General features: G+C 46.6%; 1 protein-coding gene across 3 annotated transcripts in view; it reads right to left on the bottom strand.

The window, feature by feature from the left end:
• Nucleotides 1-3,031: 3,031 nt before the first annotated feature.
• ARHGEF10L (Rho guanine nucleotide exchange factor 10 like) overlaps nt 3,032-17,525 on the bottom strand; it is a 52,426-nt gene continuing 37,932 nt past the window's right edge. For all 3 annotated transcript variants that reach the window (XM_015825812.1, XM_015825811.1, XM_015825813.1), the window contains 4 exons: nt 12,105-12,250; nt 9,273-9,447; nt 4,838-4,960; nt 3,032-4,070 (listed from right to left, as the gene is read on the bottom strand). In XM_015825812.1, coding sequence (XP_015681298.1) covers nt 3,529-4,070; nt 4,838-4,960; nt 9,273-9,447; nt 12,105-12,250 — 986 coding nt within the window. In that variant the 3' untranslated portion in view covers nt 3,032-3,528. The remainder of the gene's footprint in view (nt 4,071-4,837; nt 4,961-9,272; nt 9,448-12,104; nt 12,251-17,525) is intronic.

The following is a 17,525-nucleotide window of genomic DNA, read 5'->3' as shown; positions in this document are numbered from 1 at the left end:
GAGCAGAAAATGAAGTTTTAAAAAGGAAAGGACCAAGATGGATATCTTTGACACAAGGCATCCATCTCTTCCTTAAGGTCCAAATTGCTCCCTGGCTAATAAATGAAGGCCAAGGTAGACTTATCTCCTTCCCAAGATTCACTTACTAATCCCTTTTTCTCAGTATTAACCCTGATTAATGAGATTGTGACAATCTAGCTTCTGTGGTTGTCTGCTGATGGGGTAATAGCCGGTCCATTGCCAGATAATGTCAACGGTTTGAGCTGTTTTTAACCCTCTGTTTTCTTGTTGGGAGCTGTCTGAACTAGATCAGCCTAGAAAGATCTTTAATAAAGTAGAAATTAAGTAAATAGTTCTTAAGGCTTACCTTTTTCATCATCATCTCTTTTGCCAGGGGAAAAAAAAGGGCATCAGTTGCAGATAGCCTTCATAGACTGCTGCTTTTTGGTGAATTCGCTAGCAGGTTGAACTCACATCATTTTTAAAAAACATTTAACAAAAAATGGACATTAAATGTGGCTTATTCAAGCTCTGAGTCTACTTTGCTGACTTCGGAGATAGGAGGGGAAGCGAAAATGGGCACAGAGGCCATTGATCCGTGTTTGTTTTCCCTTCTATGGAGCGTTTTGGGTCCGTCCCCCCCCCCAGCAAAAGACAAGCTTATTATGGCTGCTTATAAAGAAACGCAGCCCAGGTTTTCCATGGCCGGTGAGGAACGGCGCTGCTTCCATTCCTCTGCCTGCTTGACCTGCAAAAGTAGCCTGAGGATTTTAAAAATCAGAGCTGAACCATTCTCCTTTCTCGCTAGAAGGAAACGGCTGCAGAAGGCAACTTCCGAAGAACAAGACCCCCGCCGAATGCCAGGTCAGTGGGAAAGCACAAACAGCCCAAAAAGGAGAATTTCTGAGCCCTGTTGGACAAGCCAAAACAGTTTCCTGAAGACCCAGCCCCAGGAGAGTTTTGCAGGTTTTAAGAAACGCTTCCCAGAGGGCTGCGAAATATACAGAGTTCGCTGCTTTCCAACGTTTCATCGCCGTCATATTTTGAAATACATCCATCTCTGGGGCTTTATAGATACCCAGGTTTAACGCAAGGGTTTGGACATGGGTGGGAAGCCAGCCTAAGAGACTAGCCTTTTTCAACTCAGCTTCTTGTAATTGCGTCTCATCAACCGCACATCCTATTCCCAGGATGTAGGGTTTTTTTGGACTTAGCATCGCCTGGTGGTCACCCATCCAAGCAGAGCAGAGCTGCTAAGCCCGGAACGAGGACAGACCTCTACAACAACACAAACAAGGCAACAAGATCAAAGACAACCTAAGGCCACACCCTGTGGGCTTTGTCTAAAACGAGTTGTTTCATCAGAAGCTTGAGGACTAGCCCCTTGGAGAGTGGTACGGGCTAAATTCTTAGCCAACCAGCCATTGCTTCCTGAAGCCCAGGAGAACCAAGCTCGGGGGGCAACGAACTGAGTATCTCAACAGTCACTTTTTAAATATTTCAGAGTGACCATTGGCAAAACACACAACCGAAAAGCTGCAGGGCATGTACACATTGTGGTAGCTGCTCCCTGAAGAGGATGGAACTGCTGCCTCTCTACCCTACGTCGTTTTAATTTCTCCTCGTTGGTTGGGGCTGCAAAGTTATTGATCCTCGAGGGTTAAATGGAACCTCCAGAAGCAGAGGCAGTTGATCGGCAAAGATCTAGAAAGATATTTACTAAAGATTTTTGGCAAAGAAAAGCCAAAGAGACTCGCTTTAAAGGACGCTGAAAGCAGGAGAACCAGCCAGAAAAAAATATCTTATTTTTCACACACAGCTGGACCCCCCCCCCCCGACTTTGTAAAGGCAGCGAGGCAAAGGGAGCTGAAAGACATGATGTCTGCTTGTGTAATTGTATTGACACTTTAATGAATCTCCACGTATTGTATGCAAACTGTTATTGTCTCCTGGAAGATTTGATAATGGCCTGTGACTGATGTATAAACGCTCAGGTTTGAGAGACGGGGGGGGGGGGAGAGACGCAGCCCCCTCCGCGTCCCCTCCCTCTTTCTCTCCTCCCTTGCTGCCGTCAAGCCGAAGCAACAAGGCACGAAATGGGTTGTTGGGGGGGGGGAGTGGAGAGACAGCTTAATCTGGAGCAGAACTTTTTTTTTTTTTTTAAGAAAGGGGAAAAAAGGAATGCTACATGCATTTAATGTCTAATTAGGAAAGAAAGTAAGCTGTGGAAATCATGTACATCTGGTAATAGTCCTTCTCCGAAGGCAGCGGCAGCGGAGATGACCCTATTTCAAGGTTGAGTTGCTAAGAATATAATTGAAAGGCGAAAATGGAATGAAATTGGGAGTCTATCGGAGCGTCGGATCCGGACTGAACGGAGCCGGGGAATAGCACCAGAAGCTTGAAGGCGCAGAGAGACTATGCTGGCACTCCTTAGATGGACTCCAGTTTGGCTGGAGTAACGCATCAACTCTTCTGCTCTTCCCTTTCAAAAGTTCTCCAGATCGGTGACAATTTGGGGGGGGGCTTCCTGCAAGCTCAGGGGGGCCCAACTCACCCTCCTGGGATGGACGTTCTCCATTGCAACGCCGTTCCACGGGAGACCATCCTGGCTCCATCCCTGCTTGGGATCAGGACTTAAAAATCTGAATTTACCGATATTGGTCCCCGTCACCTACTCATCTGCTGAACGATGGCTGCCATCCTGTCTGCGTATCTCACACGTAGAGACCCCCAATATTTATGGGTCTGCTTCTCAACTTCTTCTTTTCCTGGGAAGAGTCTGCCTTGGGAAATTTTGCAGAAGGAAATAATAAAAGGAGAGCAGAGACGTTGTCAGCCCTCGGAGAGCTGAGCAAACTCAGCGGTGGTGATCTCTGCGTCTCCCAGGCTGGAGAGACTGGCAGCAGGGTGCCCGCTAAGGGGCAAAGACTGCATTATTTTTCCATTGGCTTGAGAATTTCCCTGGCATTTAATAAGACGGGCAACTTTGAGCCGAGCCCCTTGGGAAGAACCAAGACCAGAGCTGTCGTTGAGCTAGACTGGAAGGGGTTATCTACCACCTTTATTTCTGCCCCAATATATACAGATTTTATTTATACAATTTAATAATGTACAGCACTTTTATATTAAGTGTGTGTGTGTGTGTGTGTCTCTATATATATCTATATGTAGGATATTCACACAGGGGTACACCCAACGCACATGTCTCTTTCTGGGAAGAAAAAAAATCCAGGGGGGGAAGGGGGGCAATTTAACTGCCCCCCCTCCAAAGCCTGAAGGGAGTGTGCAATTTTCCTATAAAACCTGAAAAAGTCCAGGAAAGAAAACCAGAAGTCTTAGCTGGAGCCAAGAGGTCGCAAACAGAGCTGGGCGAGGGAGGAATTTGAAGACCACGAAACTGGTAAAAACCTGGTGGGCCCAGCAGGACCGTCCAACCAAGGGGTACCCAGACAGCCACACACGTCCCCTGTCGTCCACCACGCAAACGCCGAAACCGGAGGACGGGAAAAACGAAAACCGACGGCGCTATAAAATCAAGGGGATCTGCCAGAGGAGTAACGTACTGTCGCTTTCGCTGCTGGGCAGAGCCCGGCCGTTGGCGTTGAAGTTGCGGTAGCCTCTTCCTCCCGAAATCACGGCCAAGGAGGAGATCTCTTTCCGGTGAGATTCCTTCGCGCACGGCCGGCTCCGCACCCAAACGTCCGGATCATCCGCCATTTCGTAGATGGAGCCGTCTTCCTCGGTGTGTTCCAGAGAATTCCCGCCGGCCGGCGAAGGGGTGTCCCTCACAGAGAGCAACTGCCCGGGCAGGTGAGTGGTGGATCGGAGCCGGTACTGCAGAAGGATGCCCTTTTTGCGGATTTCCTTGGTGGAGGAGCTGTCCGGGGTGGACACGTCGGAGGAGCGAGCGCCCGGGCTGGGGTGTGCCTCATCCCCCAAGGGTGCTCCGTCCGGGGTCGCTTCGTCCTCTTTGTCGCTCTTCAAGACCTCGGGGGCCAGCGTGCTGAAGGCCACTGCCAGGAAGTCCACTGGGCCGCAGTGGCCGTTGAGCGAGACCATCCCCTTTCCTGAGCAATGAAGAGAAGGCTTTTGATTAAACGGAAGGTTACTGGAGATCGCCACACTCCGAAGCGGGCGTGGATCCAGAGAGGTGCAAGCAGAAGCCGGAGTGGTTTGGGGAGCAAAACCATTTCTCCAAAAGGCAGAGAAAGAACCATGCAGAAGAGCAGGAAGAGAAAGAAGGAGAGATATAGAGAAAGAGATAAAGAGAGAGAGAGAGAGAGAGAGAGAGAGAGAGAGAGAGAGAGAGAGAGAGAGAGAGAGAGAGNGGATGGAAGGAAGGGAGATGTGATGGATGGATGGATGGATGGATGGATGGATGGATGGATGGATGGATAGAAGGGAGGGAGGGAGATGGGATGGATGGATGGAAGGGATATGTGATGGATGGATGGATGGAAGGAAGGAAGGAAGGAGGAAGGAAAGAAGGAAGGAAGGAAGAAAGAAAGAAAGAAAGAAAGAAAGGAAGGAAGGAAGGAAGAAAGGAAGGAAGGAAGGAAGGAAGGAAGGAAGGAAGGAAGGAAGGAAGGAAGAAAGATGGGGAGAGAAACAATTGCAAATCAAAGGAGACATTCCACCATCAGAATCCAGGACGATCCAAATCGATTCTTCCGTGAGATCAAACCTGCAAGAATCTCCCGCCACAAAGAAGAACAGGAAGGAACTCAGATGGGTCTTGCATACCAAGCCAGGAAAAACAAAACAGGGTTATTATAAGATGCTTCAGTGTCCCTCGGTCTCCGTCCCTGTCTCAAGGTGGCCTCTTCTGCCTTACCTGTGATTTTGGGGATCCCCTCCAGCCTGGGCACGGGCAACAGGACCAGAATGCCTTGGTCGGTGCCAATCCAGAGCAGGCCCTGGCAGATGAGGAGGCTGGTGACCCGGACGTTCTTCTGCCCTGGAAAAGGAAAGAAGACACCGCCGTTAAGCGAAGAGGGAAGCTTCTGCTTCATCTGGTGGTTCTCCACTATCCAAGACCATCATCCTAAGCCGGGGGTCTTCAAACGTGGCCCTTTTAGGACTTGTGGACTTCAACCCAGAGTTCCTCAGCCAGGCACACTGGCTGAGGAATTCTGGGAGTTGAAGTCCACCAGTCATCAAAGGGCCAGTTTCATCAAAATGGCCGACTGAGGAATTCTGGGAGTTGAAGTCCACCAGTCATCAAAGGGCCAAGTTTGAAGAGCCCTGGTCTGGATCCAAGCCTGCAGTTTCATCAAAATGGCCAACTGAGTAATTCTGGGAGTTGAAGTCCACCAGTCATCAAAGGGCCACATTTGAAGACCCCCTGGCTTAGGATGATGGGAATGGACTCCAAGCCCTGGCAGCAGCGGGTTCTCATCCTCGGTCTCTCCTCACCTGCCCCACCGGCTGGGCATGTTTGTCGTATGACACTAGACCAATATAACTGAATTAGGGTTGATGCATCCAATCAAGGGCGGGCGGCGGGCGGGCAGACCTATAATCCGATCCTTAAATCCAATAAAACACCAAGCTTTCGTTGGCCACTGCCAACATCATCAGGGTACATTCAAGTCGATGGGAAAGTTCTTTTATAGATGAGACGCTGTCTGCACCCGGCTCCTAGATCGCGTCACGGGTCCTGACTGGCCAATCTGCACTTTGGTCGTGGTTTGTGTGTCATTGCCTGCACTGACACACAATAATGGGGCAATAATGCACACACATGTAAGAAAAGTAGAGAGAGTGCAGGCAATGACACACAAACCACGACCAAAGTGCAGATTGGCCAGTCAGGACCCGTGACGCGATCTAGGAGCCGGGTGCAGACAGTGTCTCACCTATAAAAGAACTTTCCCATCGACTTGAATGTACCCTGACGATGTTGGCAGTGGCCAACGAAAGCTTGGTGTTTTATTGGATTAAAACTTTTATAGGCATTTTTTTCCCCAAATCCGTCTAATTAGAAATGATGACCAACTGGGTTTGGATGCTGTTTGATAAAGCTGAGAAAGAGGACGGAGCCAAATTACAGGAAAATGATATTTCAGATCAGTCAACTTCCTCCGCAGAGCCCCAAAGACATCGGTGCGAATGCGTTGTGACCTTTCCTTGTTTATTTATAGGCCCAACTCTAGCGGAGGCTTAGAAATGTTATAATGAAAAAGCTAATAAAAAATAAATAAATTCCTGGGAAGCCTCTTTGGAAAAAAAAGCACCAGCAAAAAAAAAGCTGGACCGTCCTCATCACCTGGCAGGTTGAAGTCCCTGAGCATGCACAGAGTTCCCTGTGGACTCCTTTCCAACCCCCTTTAATCCAAGAGGCCCCATCTTGGGGGGGGGGAAGATCCTGGGGTTTTTTCCTATGTTCCTCTCGGCCTTTTGAGTCTGATGATGCCAGGGTGCATTTTAATTGCAAATTAACGATGGAGGGGGAAAAAAAGAAACAGGAGAATTTGGAGGAGGGGAAGGAAGCAAAATTGGCAATAAAGTGACGTAAGAACAGGGAGATCCTCAATGGGAGCTAAGGAAGATTTAATTCTGTTATTTTGAGCCAGTAGGGGAAGGCGCTGGGTTAAGAATGGGGGGGGTCTGGATTCAAATCCCGCCTCCACGGAGGATGTTGGGCCCGTTCATCTCTCTCAACCTTGGGCTCCCGAATCAAAGCCAGGATCTCTAACAACAAAATATTCAGGTGGTGAACTTGGACTAACAACAAGATGGATTTGGGAATCCAGGCAGTCCTCTCTTAGTGACACAATTGGGGCCAGCAATTCGGTTGTAAAGTGAAACCGCCGCTGTGCTGCTGATCTTCCTTCCTCTTTCCTTTATTTTGCAGCCCTGCAAAGCTTATAAACGAGAGGACAGGTCATCCCGTTGCTTTTTTTTCATCACTGTCATAACTGCAAACGGTCACTAAACAAGGCAGCTGCTAAACGAGGACTACCGATTTTGCTTTTTTTAAAAAAATAAAATTCTGCACATTCCTTCTGCAGGATTTATTTTTGGTCTTATCCCAAGGCTGAAATAGGTCTTGGCGTATTTGGGTCTTTTCCCGTGTAAGATTGAGAGTATCTCGGCGACGTTTCGACGAGGTCCCACTAGTCATCTTCAGGCTGGGGTCTTCAGCTTCGTGCTTGTGCGAGCAAAGTGTGATCGGAGCTGCCGTCTCTCTATAAATATTGGTGTGTGTGTGTGGAGTGCTGGCTTAGTTGCTGTAGGTGGGTTGGTTGGCTATGTTGGAGTTATTGTTTGTGGATTGTTTGGCTCTTTTGTAACATCCTGAGTAGCTGAGGTGCTGGCTGTGTGCCCATTAGTCTTTTGTGTTGTAACAACCTGGGTAATGGGCTGTGTGATGACCTCCTGAGATCTAGGGTAGTGATATCCCGAGTTCTGTGTTGCAACATCCTGGGTGGTTGGCTGTGTTGTAACATCCTGAGCTTTATATATATATTTCTGCTTTAGGCAGACAAAACGTTGCGTTGCTAAGTTAGGCTGCTCCATTGGCCTACCTCCAAGGGCTGTTCTGAGGATAAAAGGTAGGGACCATCCATTTATCCAACGTTGAATCTTTGGGAATAAACACCTCTGAATTCAGCAGCAGCATTTATGAGGCTCCCCCACCACCCCCTTTTTCACCCACCCAAAATCAAAGCAGAAGACAGGCGTCCTCGAGAGAAATAAATATTTTATCTGCAGACTTAAAGCTCCAATGTCAGACCAGGCACCTATCAGCCAATATACAAATTTAAAAAGGCTATTTTGTTATGCAGAAGCCTTTATTAATGGCCTGTCTGGTTAAAAAGGATGAGAGAGTTTTAGTTCAAAAATACATTAATACAAAAAATACTTACACTGTGGAAGCAGAGTGGGCTGCGATAAATTTTTAAAAGACGGCTCTTGTGCGACTTTTTATTTTTTTTAAGGAGGGAAAAAAAACCCACGAAACACTTTATACAAGTAACGCATTTAGCACTAATTATACAATTACTTCTTGCTAAGGAGTGGGAAAGAGAGAAGGGGAAAGGCTGGGAGGGAGGGAGGCGGAAAGGAAAAAGATTAATGGAGAATTTACAGTGGTTTTAATCGGCCATTTTTTTTCCCCCTTCCCGAAACCGAATCGAAAAATTTGTGCCAGCCTGTGAGTGTGCCCGGCCCGGTATTTGCCACACAGTGGGGGGGGGCACCTGATATATTTGCTGGGTGCTCATTTCAAGTTCTTATTAAAAGAGAAGTTGTGTGAACCGTCACGTAAGCTCCGGAAAATAGACTTGGAAAAAATTAAAAATCAGAAAGCGTGCATTAGCGGGTTTTTTTCCCAACTAATAAATTTTATGAACAGGCAGAAGCTTTGGTGAGTATCCTCGCATCCAGACAGTGGCTAGACGAATGTAGGAATGAAACTGAGGAATTTGGGGGAGGGGGCAAGGCATTTTGAGTGATACCTATACAGGTAAGATAGTACCTTATCATCTGTCATGGGTAAAAATACCAATTGAGAAGGCCTGGGCCTTTTTCAGGTGTGTAAATTCAGCCGTCTAGAACAATTTCCACAAATGGGGGAGGTGAGAAGTCTCCCAGAGGTCATTTAGTCTGACCCTCTGCTATGTGCAGGGAAACCAATTCAAATATCCGTATGAGGTGGAGAACCCAGTTTATTTTGTAGATAAATATTCTACCTTACGGCCACAATCTTATATCTCAGCGCATTCTAAGCAGCAGAAGGGAATTCCAGAGTCACCTAACCCTGTACAGGTAGTCCCTGACTTGTGACCAATTGTTTAGTGACCGTTTGAAGTTATTACAGACCCCCACCCACCCAAAAAAACCCACCTACTAATGATCTGGTTCCTAAGTCTTGAATCCAACATCCTTCCCCGGTAACTACATTTTGACTTACAAAATTTTTGCCTAGGAACCGGCTTAATGACCAGGGTATTTGCTTCACTGCTGCAAATAGTTTATAAAATTGGATCCAGTCCTGGGATGACCCGCTTTACGACCGTAATTGCAGGGCTCAATTAAGGTCATAACCCAAGGACTTACCTGAATTTGTTTTGAGATCTACAAAGGTTTTTGCCTAGGAACCGGCTTAATGACCAGGGTGTTTGCAAATAGTTCATAAAATTGGGTCCAGTCCTGGGATGACCCACTTTACGACAGTAACTGCAGGGCTCAATTACGGTCGTAACCCAAGGACTGTCTGAAATTTGCTTTTTCCTGCCGTTAGGATGCCACGTATTTTACCCTACCTGGCAGGACCGCCGTGGTTCGGGTGGCCACGTTGATGTCCTGCAGAAGCTCCAGGGTCTCTGTGTGGAAGAGCCGTATGGAAGACCCCAAGGAGAAGGCCATCCAGACCCCACTGCCGGCCTTGATCATGTGCGTCACGCTGCTCTCCTCTCCCGGGTGGGCCTCGAATATTTGCTGTGGACGAAGAAAAGAGAGAATTGGGCGTCAGTGGGCCATGAAGTAAAATGGGTCTGTCTAGTTTAATGAAGAGAAGGACCAGGGGGGACATGATAGCAGTCTTCCAGTATCTCAGGGGCTGCCCCAAAGAAGAGGGAGTCAAGCTATTCTCCAAAGCGCCTGAAGGCAGGACAAGAAGCAACGGGTGGAAACTAATCAAGGAGAGAAGCAACCTGGAACTAAGGAGAAACTTCCTGACAGTTAGAACCATTAACCAGTGGAACAACCTGCCTCCAGAAATTGTGAATGCTCCAACACTGGAAGATTTTAAGAAGAGACTGGACAGCCATTTGTCTGAAGTGGTATAGGGTTTCCTGCCTGAGCAGGGGGTTGGACTAGATGACCTCCAAGGTACCTTCCAACTTTATTATTATTATTATTACTATTATTACTATTATTACTATTATTACTACTACTATTACTATTACTAGTACTATTATTATTATTATTATTATATTATTAGTTTTTTGTTAATAATACCAGCAACTAGGAAACATGTGCTGAGTTTTCGGCCTTGATCCTTCTGTAACCCCAAAATGGTTGGGTCGCTCTGAGTTTATTCCCCCTACTAGGCTCCAGGTAAAGCTACGGGCAATGTTGAAGGAATTCTGAGGAATTCTGGGTGTTGAAGTCCACAAGTCATAAAAGGGTCATAGTCCCCTCACGCTGGCTGAGGAATTCTGGGAGTTGAAGTCCACAAGTCATAAAAGGGCCGAGTTTGAAGACCCCTGTTCTTCTCACTCCAATTAATCCCTTTTTCGCTGCCTGGCCCCATGGCTCTAATTTTCTGTCCTTCTCTGCCTGCAAAAGCCACTTTCTCACATCCCACGTCCTTTTTAGACAGTACCCAACTTTGCAGCAGTTCTCTTTTTAATGCCTCCGTTATAAACTCGGAATATTACCCTGAAAATGCTGACACAATCCTTCCCACCGCGGCATTTATGTACCTCAAAATGTCTCTATAAAAACAGAGCTCCTATCAATCCTGCTGGGCACCTGGGGAGACGTAAAACGTTGCATTAGTGTTGACAAGGCATTCGATGCCACCTGACAACCGAGTGCCAAGTGGAGGAAAGAGACGGCCTCATCTTGTCAGGGAAGAGAAAGAGGCGGCAGCGGAGAAAGAAAGGAAACTGAGGCAGGAAAGGCCGCTGCTTCAAATGAAAAGAAAACCAGGATATTTCTCCCTTTGCTCCGTTTACACATGTGTGTGTCTACGTGTTATCCATGTGTGTTAATTCGGCCGCTGCTTCTACAGAGGAACTAGGATCGCTGGTCAACCCTCTGTGAGCAGTTTTGGTTCAATCTGAAGTCTCGACTGGCACGGGGAGAACACCCCAGACCGTGCATGAGTTTGTCTCATGAAGAATAGAATAGAATAGAATAGAAGATTAGAATAGAATAGAATAGAATAGAATAGAATAGAATAGAATAGAATAGAATAGAATAGAATAGAATAGAATAGAATAGAATGCAGAGTAGAGTAGAGTAGAGTAGAGTAGAATAGAATAGAATATGGAATGAATAGAATAGAATAGAATAGAATAGAATAGAATAGAATAGAATAGAATAGAATAGAATGCAGAGTAGAGTAGAGTAGAGTATAATAGAATGGAATGGAATTGAATGTAGAATAGAATAGAATATGGAATTAATAGAATAGAATAGAATAGAATAGAATGAAATGGAATGGAATGGAATAGAATAGAATAGAATAGAATGCAGAGTAGAGTAGAGTAGAGTAGAGTAGAGTAGAGTAGAGTAGAGTAGAATAGAACAAAATGGAATGGAATTGAATGTAGAATAGAATAGAATAGAATAGAATAGAATAGAATAGAATAGAATAGAATAGAATAGAATAGAATGAAGACAGATTGGAATGGAATGGAATTGAATATAGAATAGAGTAGAGTAGAGTAGAATAGAATCGGAATGGAAACGGAATAGAATAGAATAGAAAGGGACCTTGGAGGTCTTCTAGTCCAGCCCCCTGCTCAAGCAGGAGAACCTACACCATCTCAGACAGGCGATTGTCCAGTCTCTTCTTAAAAATTTCCAGTGATGGAGCACCCACAATTTCTGGGGGTAAGCTGTTCCACTAGTTGAGAATGGAGAATGGATACTCTTGTAGGGTGGCAGATACGCCATGGGTAGGGTGCAAATGAGGCTGTTAGGTCCTGGCATCCAGCACTGCCCAAATAAGTAGGGGGAAAGGAGAAGGGGAGAGAGAAAGAGAAGGGGGTATCTCTGCCATTCTGGGTGGGCGCTTGAGTCCACGCAGGAACAGTGCCACACAGTGGCCGGCCCACGGGAGTCACAGCACCAGAAAGGAGAAATTTTAGAACATAGAATAACCGAGGTGGAAGGGACCTTGGAGGTCTTCTAGTCCAACCCCCTGCTCAGGCAGGGGACCCTACACCATTCCTGACAAGTGGCTCTCCAGTCTCTTCTTAAAAACCTCCAGTGATGAAGCACCCACCCCAACCTCTGGAGGCAAGTCGTTCCACTGGCTGATTATTCTCACCATCGGGAAATTCCTCCTAACGGCGAGAACAATTAATCAGTGGAACGGCGGTTCCCGAACTAAATCAAGACACACCTGGAGATACACCTACCTGAGCCTTCAGGCTGATGGCATCAAAGACAGTGACTTGATTGCCACAGCTGGCCCACACAGCGTCATCCAAGGTGAGCAGCGTCCGCACTGGGGCCAGCCCCACTGTGAGGCAGGTGGGTTCAGCTTCGGCATCCCACAGGCCTCCTGCCACAAGGAAGAGAAAAGTGGATAAGAGGGAGGAGAAAAGCTTTTTGGGAACACCAAAACAGAAGAATTGGAAGGACGCCCTTTCAACGTCTACAAAGTCCAATGATTTTTGTGACCTCAAACTCACTTTCAACGCAGGCTAATTTTCACGGAAAACCCAAAGGTTTCTCTGAAGCCTGCCCACCTGGTTCCAGAAAACCACCTGTGAAGCCACAGAGTTTGGGCCACGTGAGAACTTGGAAGAGAATAAGCCTCAATCTCCATTTCATTTTATTTTTTTGCTTCCTCCAGTCTTGAGGTTCTGTTTTCTCACTTTGGCACCAAAACATCCTCAGCACTGCAGATTTTTTTGTTTTTTTTACTTTACTGGACCGCCAGCCCACTCTGTTTAAAATTCCTGCTGTTTATTCTCTTCTCTTCTCTTCTCTTCTCTTCTCTTCTCTTCTCTTCTCTTCTCTTCTCTATTCAATTCCATTCCATTCCATTCCAATCTCTATTCTATTCTATTCTATTCTATTCTATTCTATTCTATTCTATTCTATTCCATTCCAATCTCTATTCTATTCCATTCCAATCTCTATTCTATTCTATTCTATTCTATTCTATTCTATTCTATTCTATTCTATTCTATTCTATTCTATTCTATTCTTATTCTAGTTTAGTCTAGTCTATATTCAATTCAATTCCAATCTCTCTTCATTCTATTCTATTCTATTCTATTCTATTCTATTCTATTCTATTCTATTTTTTTGTTTTTTTACTTTACTGGACCACCAGCCCACCCTGCTTAAAATTCCTCCTGTTTATTCTCTTCTCTTCTATATTCAATTCCGTTCCATTCCAATCTCTCTTTATTCTATTCTATTCTATTCTATTCTATTCTATTCTATTCTATTCTACTTTTTTCTTTTTTGTTTTTTTACTTTACTGGCCCGCCAGCCCACCCTGCTTAAAATTCCTCCTGTTTATTCTCTTCGAGACATTTCTTAAGAGCAGTGAATCTTTACAACTAGCACCGTCCTTAATTGATCTGAGGAGCAAAACCCCCTGGACCACTAAATTAAATTTCTCCGATGCTTTCTCCACCGCCGTTCCTAAAACCTCCTTTTCTGCAGGGCCTTTATTGATTTAACACGCGGAAGAAATGCAAGGCAAACCTTTACCAAAACACAGGCGAGGGGGATGTCTCCCGATGCTGGAGTTCAAAATAAAATATCGCCATCCTTTGCCCTGTCTCTGCCAGGGCTGCAGGTTTCCGTGCCACAATCGCTTCCCCAGGGGGTTCTTAATGGCATTTCGGTGGCATTTCTTGAAACACATCCGCGGCTATTGTCAAACACAGCCTTATCGCGTGTCACATCACTCCTAGACAACCGTTTTGACGTCACCCCTGGATATAATCAGCTCAGCCATTCTGCTGCCCAAACGCGCACGCACACACAACTCGGCCGCAGACAATTCGGCCGCACAAAGGACACCGACGTGCTATCTTGTTGGGTAAAAGGCAGCACAAAGTAGACTTTTCCCCCGAAGGGCTAAAATCACGAATGACTCTTCCGTTTTATTCAGTCCCATATTTTGCAAGATGCACACAGATAGTCCTTGACTTATCGCCATCCGTTTAACGGCCAAAGGGGCAACAGCAATGAAAAAAGTGACTTTGGACCAGTTCTCACACTTACAACCCCTGCAGTGACATGATCACAATCTGGAGAGCTAAAAACTGCTCCACGTTTACGACGGTTGCACGTCCCATCGCAGTTTGTGATCTTCAGTTTCTGAGCAGTAAAGTCAAGGTGGTAAACTTGAGGTTGCGGATGGTGACTGCGTGATGTCTCACTTAATGACTGCACAAAAAAGGTTGTAAAATCGGGAGCCTCCCTTAATGATCACTTGGAATTTTCTGGTCCCAATGGAGGACTATCTATATTTCCCCAGATCTAATAATAATAATAATAATAAAGTTGGAAGGTACCTTGGAGGTCATCTAGTCCAACCCCTTGCTCAGGCAGGAAACCCTATACCATTTTGGACAAATGGCTGTCCAGTCTCTTCTTAAAAACTTCCAGTGTTGGAGCATTCACCACTTCTGGAGGCAGGTGGTTCCACTGGTTAATTGTTCTAACTGTCAGGAAGTTTCTCCTTAGTTCTAGGTTGCTTCTCTCCTTGATTAGTTTCCATCCGTTGCTTCTTGTCCTGCCTTCAGGTGCTTTGGAGAATAGCTTGACTCCCTCTTCTTCGGGGCAGCTCCTGAGATACTGGAAGACTGCTATCATCTCCCCCCTCGTCCTTCTCTTCATTAAACTAGACATCCCCAATTCCAGCAGCCGTTCCTTATATGCTTTAGCCTCCAGTTCCCTAATCATCTTTGTTGCTCTTCTCTGCACTCTTTCTAGAGTCTCAACATCTTTTTTACATCGCAGTGACCAAAACTGGATGCCGTATTCCAAGTGTGGCCTTACCAAGGCCTTGTAAAGTGGTATTAACCCTTCACGTGATCTTGATTCTATCCCTCTGTTAATGCAGCCTAGCACTGTTGGCATCTCTTTTGGCATCTCAAACAGAACAAGAGTTTATACCACTAAGAGGGTCTATTTTAGTTCCAGGACCCCCGTGTGATTCTTCAGTCAAATACAATTGCCACCCCAGGGCGCCCTGTTTGTGTCCAAGGTGTAGAGAAATGCCCCTTTTTTTCCAACTGGCAATAAATAAATAAGCTGGTGAAACAGGTTCCTCCGCATGGCGATGTTTCTGCCCCCCCCCCCCGGTGCCCTGGGAAGATCTGAGTGGCAGATGAAACTGCCTAAGAGATACAGCCCTCTTTCTCTTTGCCCCAGCACACGCTTTAATTAAAAAACATAAACGGCTTATCAAAAGCTAATTAATAAGAAGCAACGTCTTGGCAAATGCAGCTCGGAAGCGCAGCAGCGTAAACAGGCGTTTATAACCCCGGAACGGAGGGCAGCAGAAGCCACAGATGGTGGGAGTTTAATGGGGCGTGGAGAAGAATCGCTCTGGAAGAAACGGCCGGCGGAATTTGGGGAAGCAACGGAAAAGGGAGAAAGGGAGGATTAAGACACGCCCGATTAGGAGTGGAAACCGCACTCGGTCCAAAGGAAAACCACATTTTTGGGGACCAGGAGGACGGATCAAGCAAAAAATAGCGGAATAAGAGACGGGTCTTTGCGTTTTTTTCTGCTCTGCTTGCAGCCACTTCGCAGCAAGTTGGAAAAAATAACCTTGGATGGGACGTGCAGGATTTGGGATCGGATGCTAACGGTGAATGTCTTCTCCGGGCGATATGGAGAAGTCGGATCAAGACCATCTGCGGTGGCTGATGGATGACAAGCAAGCTGAGATTTGGGGGTGATATCAGCTCTAAGAGGAAGACACCCCAAAGTGGGCCTTAAAAGGAAAAGTTGAGCTGATACTTGGATTCAAACAACAGCGAGGAGGAGGAGGAGGAGGAGGAGGAGGAGGAGGAGGAGGAGAAGAAGGGAGAAGGATGACTGTGGGGTCTTTGGTGTTCTCTAAACTTGGTCGTTTTCTTGCAGATGTTTCATTATGCAACTAGGTAACATCATCAGTGCTATAAAGGAGGGATTGCAGAATGGAAGAGGAGGAGGAGGAGGAGGAGGAGGAGGAGGAGGAAGAGGAGGAAGAGAAGAGAGAAGGATGACTGTGGGGTCTTTGGTGCTCTCTAAACTTGGTCGTTTTCTTGCAGACGTTTCATTACCCAACTAGGTAACATCATCAGTGCTATAAAGGAGGGGATTGCAGAATGGAAATGGAAGAGGAGGAGGAGGAGGAGGAGGAGGAGGAGGAGGAAGAGGAGGAAGAGAAGAGAGAAGGAGGAGGAGGACTGTGAAGTCCTTGGTGTTCTCTGAACTTGGTCGTTTTCTTGCAGACATTTCATGACCCAACTAGATAACTTCATCAGAGTAGAAGTGAGTGGGGTTTGCAGAGAGGAGGAGGAGGAGGAGGAGGAGGAGGAGGAGGAGGAGGAGGGCGAAGAAAAACCCTGGGCATTTTCCATCCGTGAGTCAGCCCGCCCTGACCATCCCCACATTTCAAGGGGCGCAGAAAGGAAAGTTTGAAGAGAAAGCAGAGACAAACAACAATAAATATTTCGCACGAACGAAAAGGCCGCCTCGCCAGACGCACACGACGCGGGCGCAGGTCAGACTGGCACAGACCCACCAACCCCAGCCTGTCTGGGCGGATGGGAGCTGCCAGCTGAACGCAAAGGTGAGTCTTGTTTGGCCTTTTTTGTTTTTTTTAATCCCACCCGAAGCTGACAAAGGAGGAGGATTAAACCCAGCTGACAGGCTTCAGCGGGAGTAAAACAGGCAGCCTCCCCAGGGCAGGGGAGAACTGACAGCCGATCAATAAGGAAATTACGGAGCTTTCAAACCCAGGTTTGTGTCTCGGGACCCAAATTCCAGGCGCCGCGTTACGAAAGCCAATTAACGCTAAGTATTTTGGGTGTCTGCGGGGACGCAGCGCCCCCTCTCCCTCCGCCTTCCCCGGCTACAACAAGCAGGAAATTAAAATAGATTTTAAATTAATTAAAAGCACCTGGAAACAAAGTGGGAGCAGAACCCTTCCCTGGAGAGAACCCTGGTGTGTGGGTTTGTGTGAGTTTGTGTGTGTGTGTGTCAGACAAACACAGAAACTTGATTCTTGAGGGTCTCTTAAGATGCCTCTTGACCAGGTCGCAGGTAGTCAGAGTAATAGACCCAAAAATAAATTTATGACAGGTATTCCTTGACTTACGACCACAGTGGAGCCCAAAATTTCTGTTGTTAAGCGAGACACTGGTTAAGGGACTTTCGCCCCATTTTACGACCTCTCTCGCCACCGTTGTTAAGCGGATCACCGCAGTTGCTAAGTTAGTAAGACGGACGTTAAATAAATCTGGTTTCCCCCGTTGACTCTGCTTTTGTCAGTAGTTTGCAAAAGGGGATCAGGTGTCCTCGAGACACTGCGACTGTCATAAGTACGAGTCAGTCACCAAGCGTCTGAATGTTGATCATGTGACCAGGGGGTTGTAAGGGTGAAAAACGGTCATACGTCGCTTTTTTTGGTGCCCTTGTAACTTCGGTCACTAAATGAACTGTTGTAATTCAAGGACTTATTGTAGCACTCTAAAATGTTTCCCTAAAAATAAGAACTACCCCAAAAATAAGCCCTAGTTTTGGGGGGAGGCACACACTTAAATATCAAGCTAGGGTGGGGGGGTGGATCTGCCCCATGTGCCCCGCACCCACTC

Source organism: Protobothrops mucrosquamatus, unplaced genomic scaffold (assembly GCF_001527695.2).
Source record: "Protobothrops mucrosquamatus isolate PMUCROS unplaced genomic scaffold, P.Mucros_1.0 scaffold2817, whole genome shotgun sequence".
NCBI lineage: Eukaryota > Metazoa > Chordata > Lepidosauria > Squamata > Viperidae > Protobothrops > Protobothrops mucrosquamatus.
Note: the sequence above shows the minus strand (reverse complement) of the source record. Positions and strands in the feature narration are given on the sequence as shown.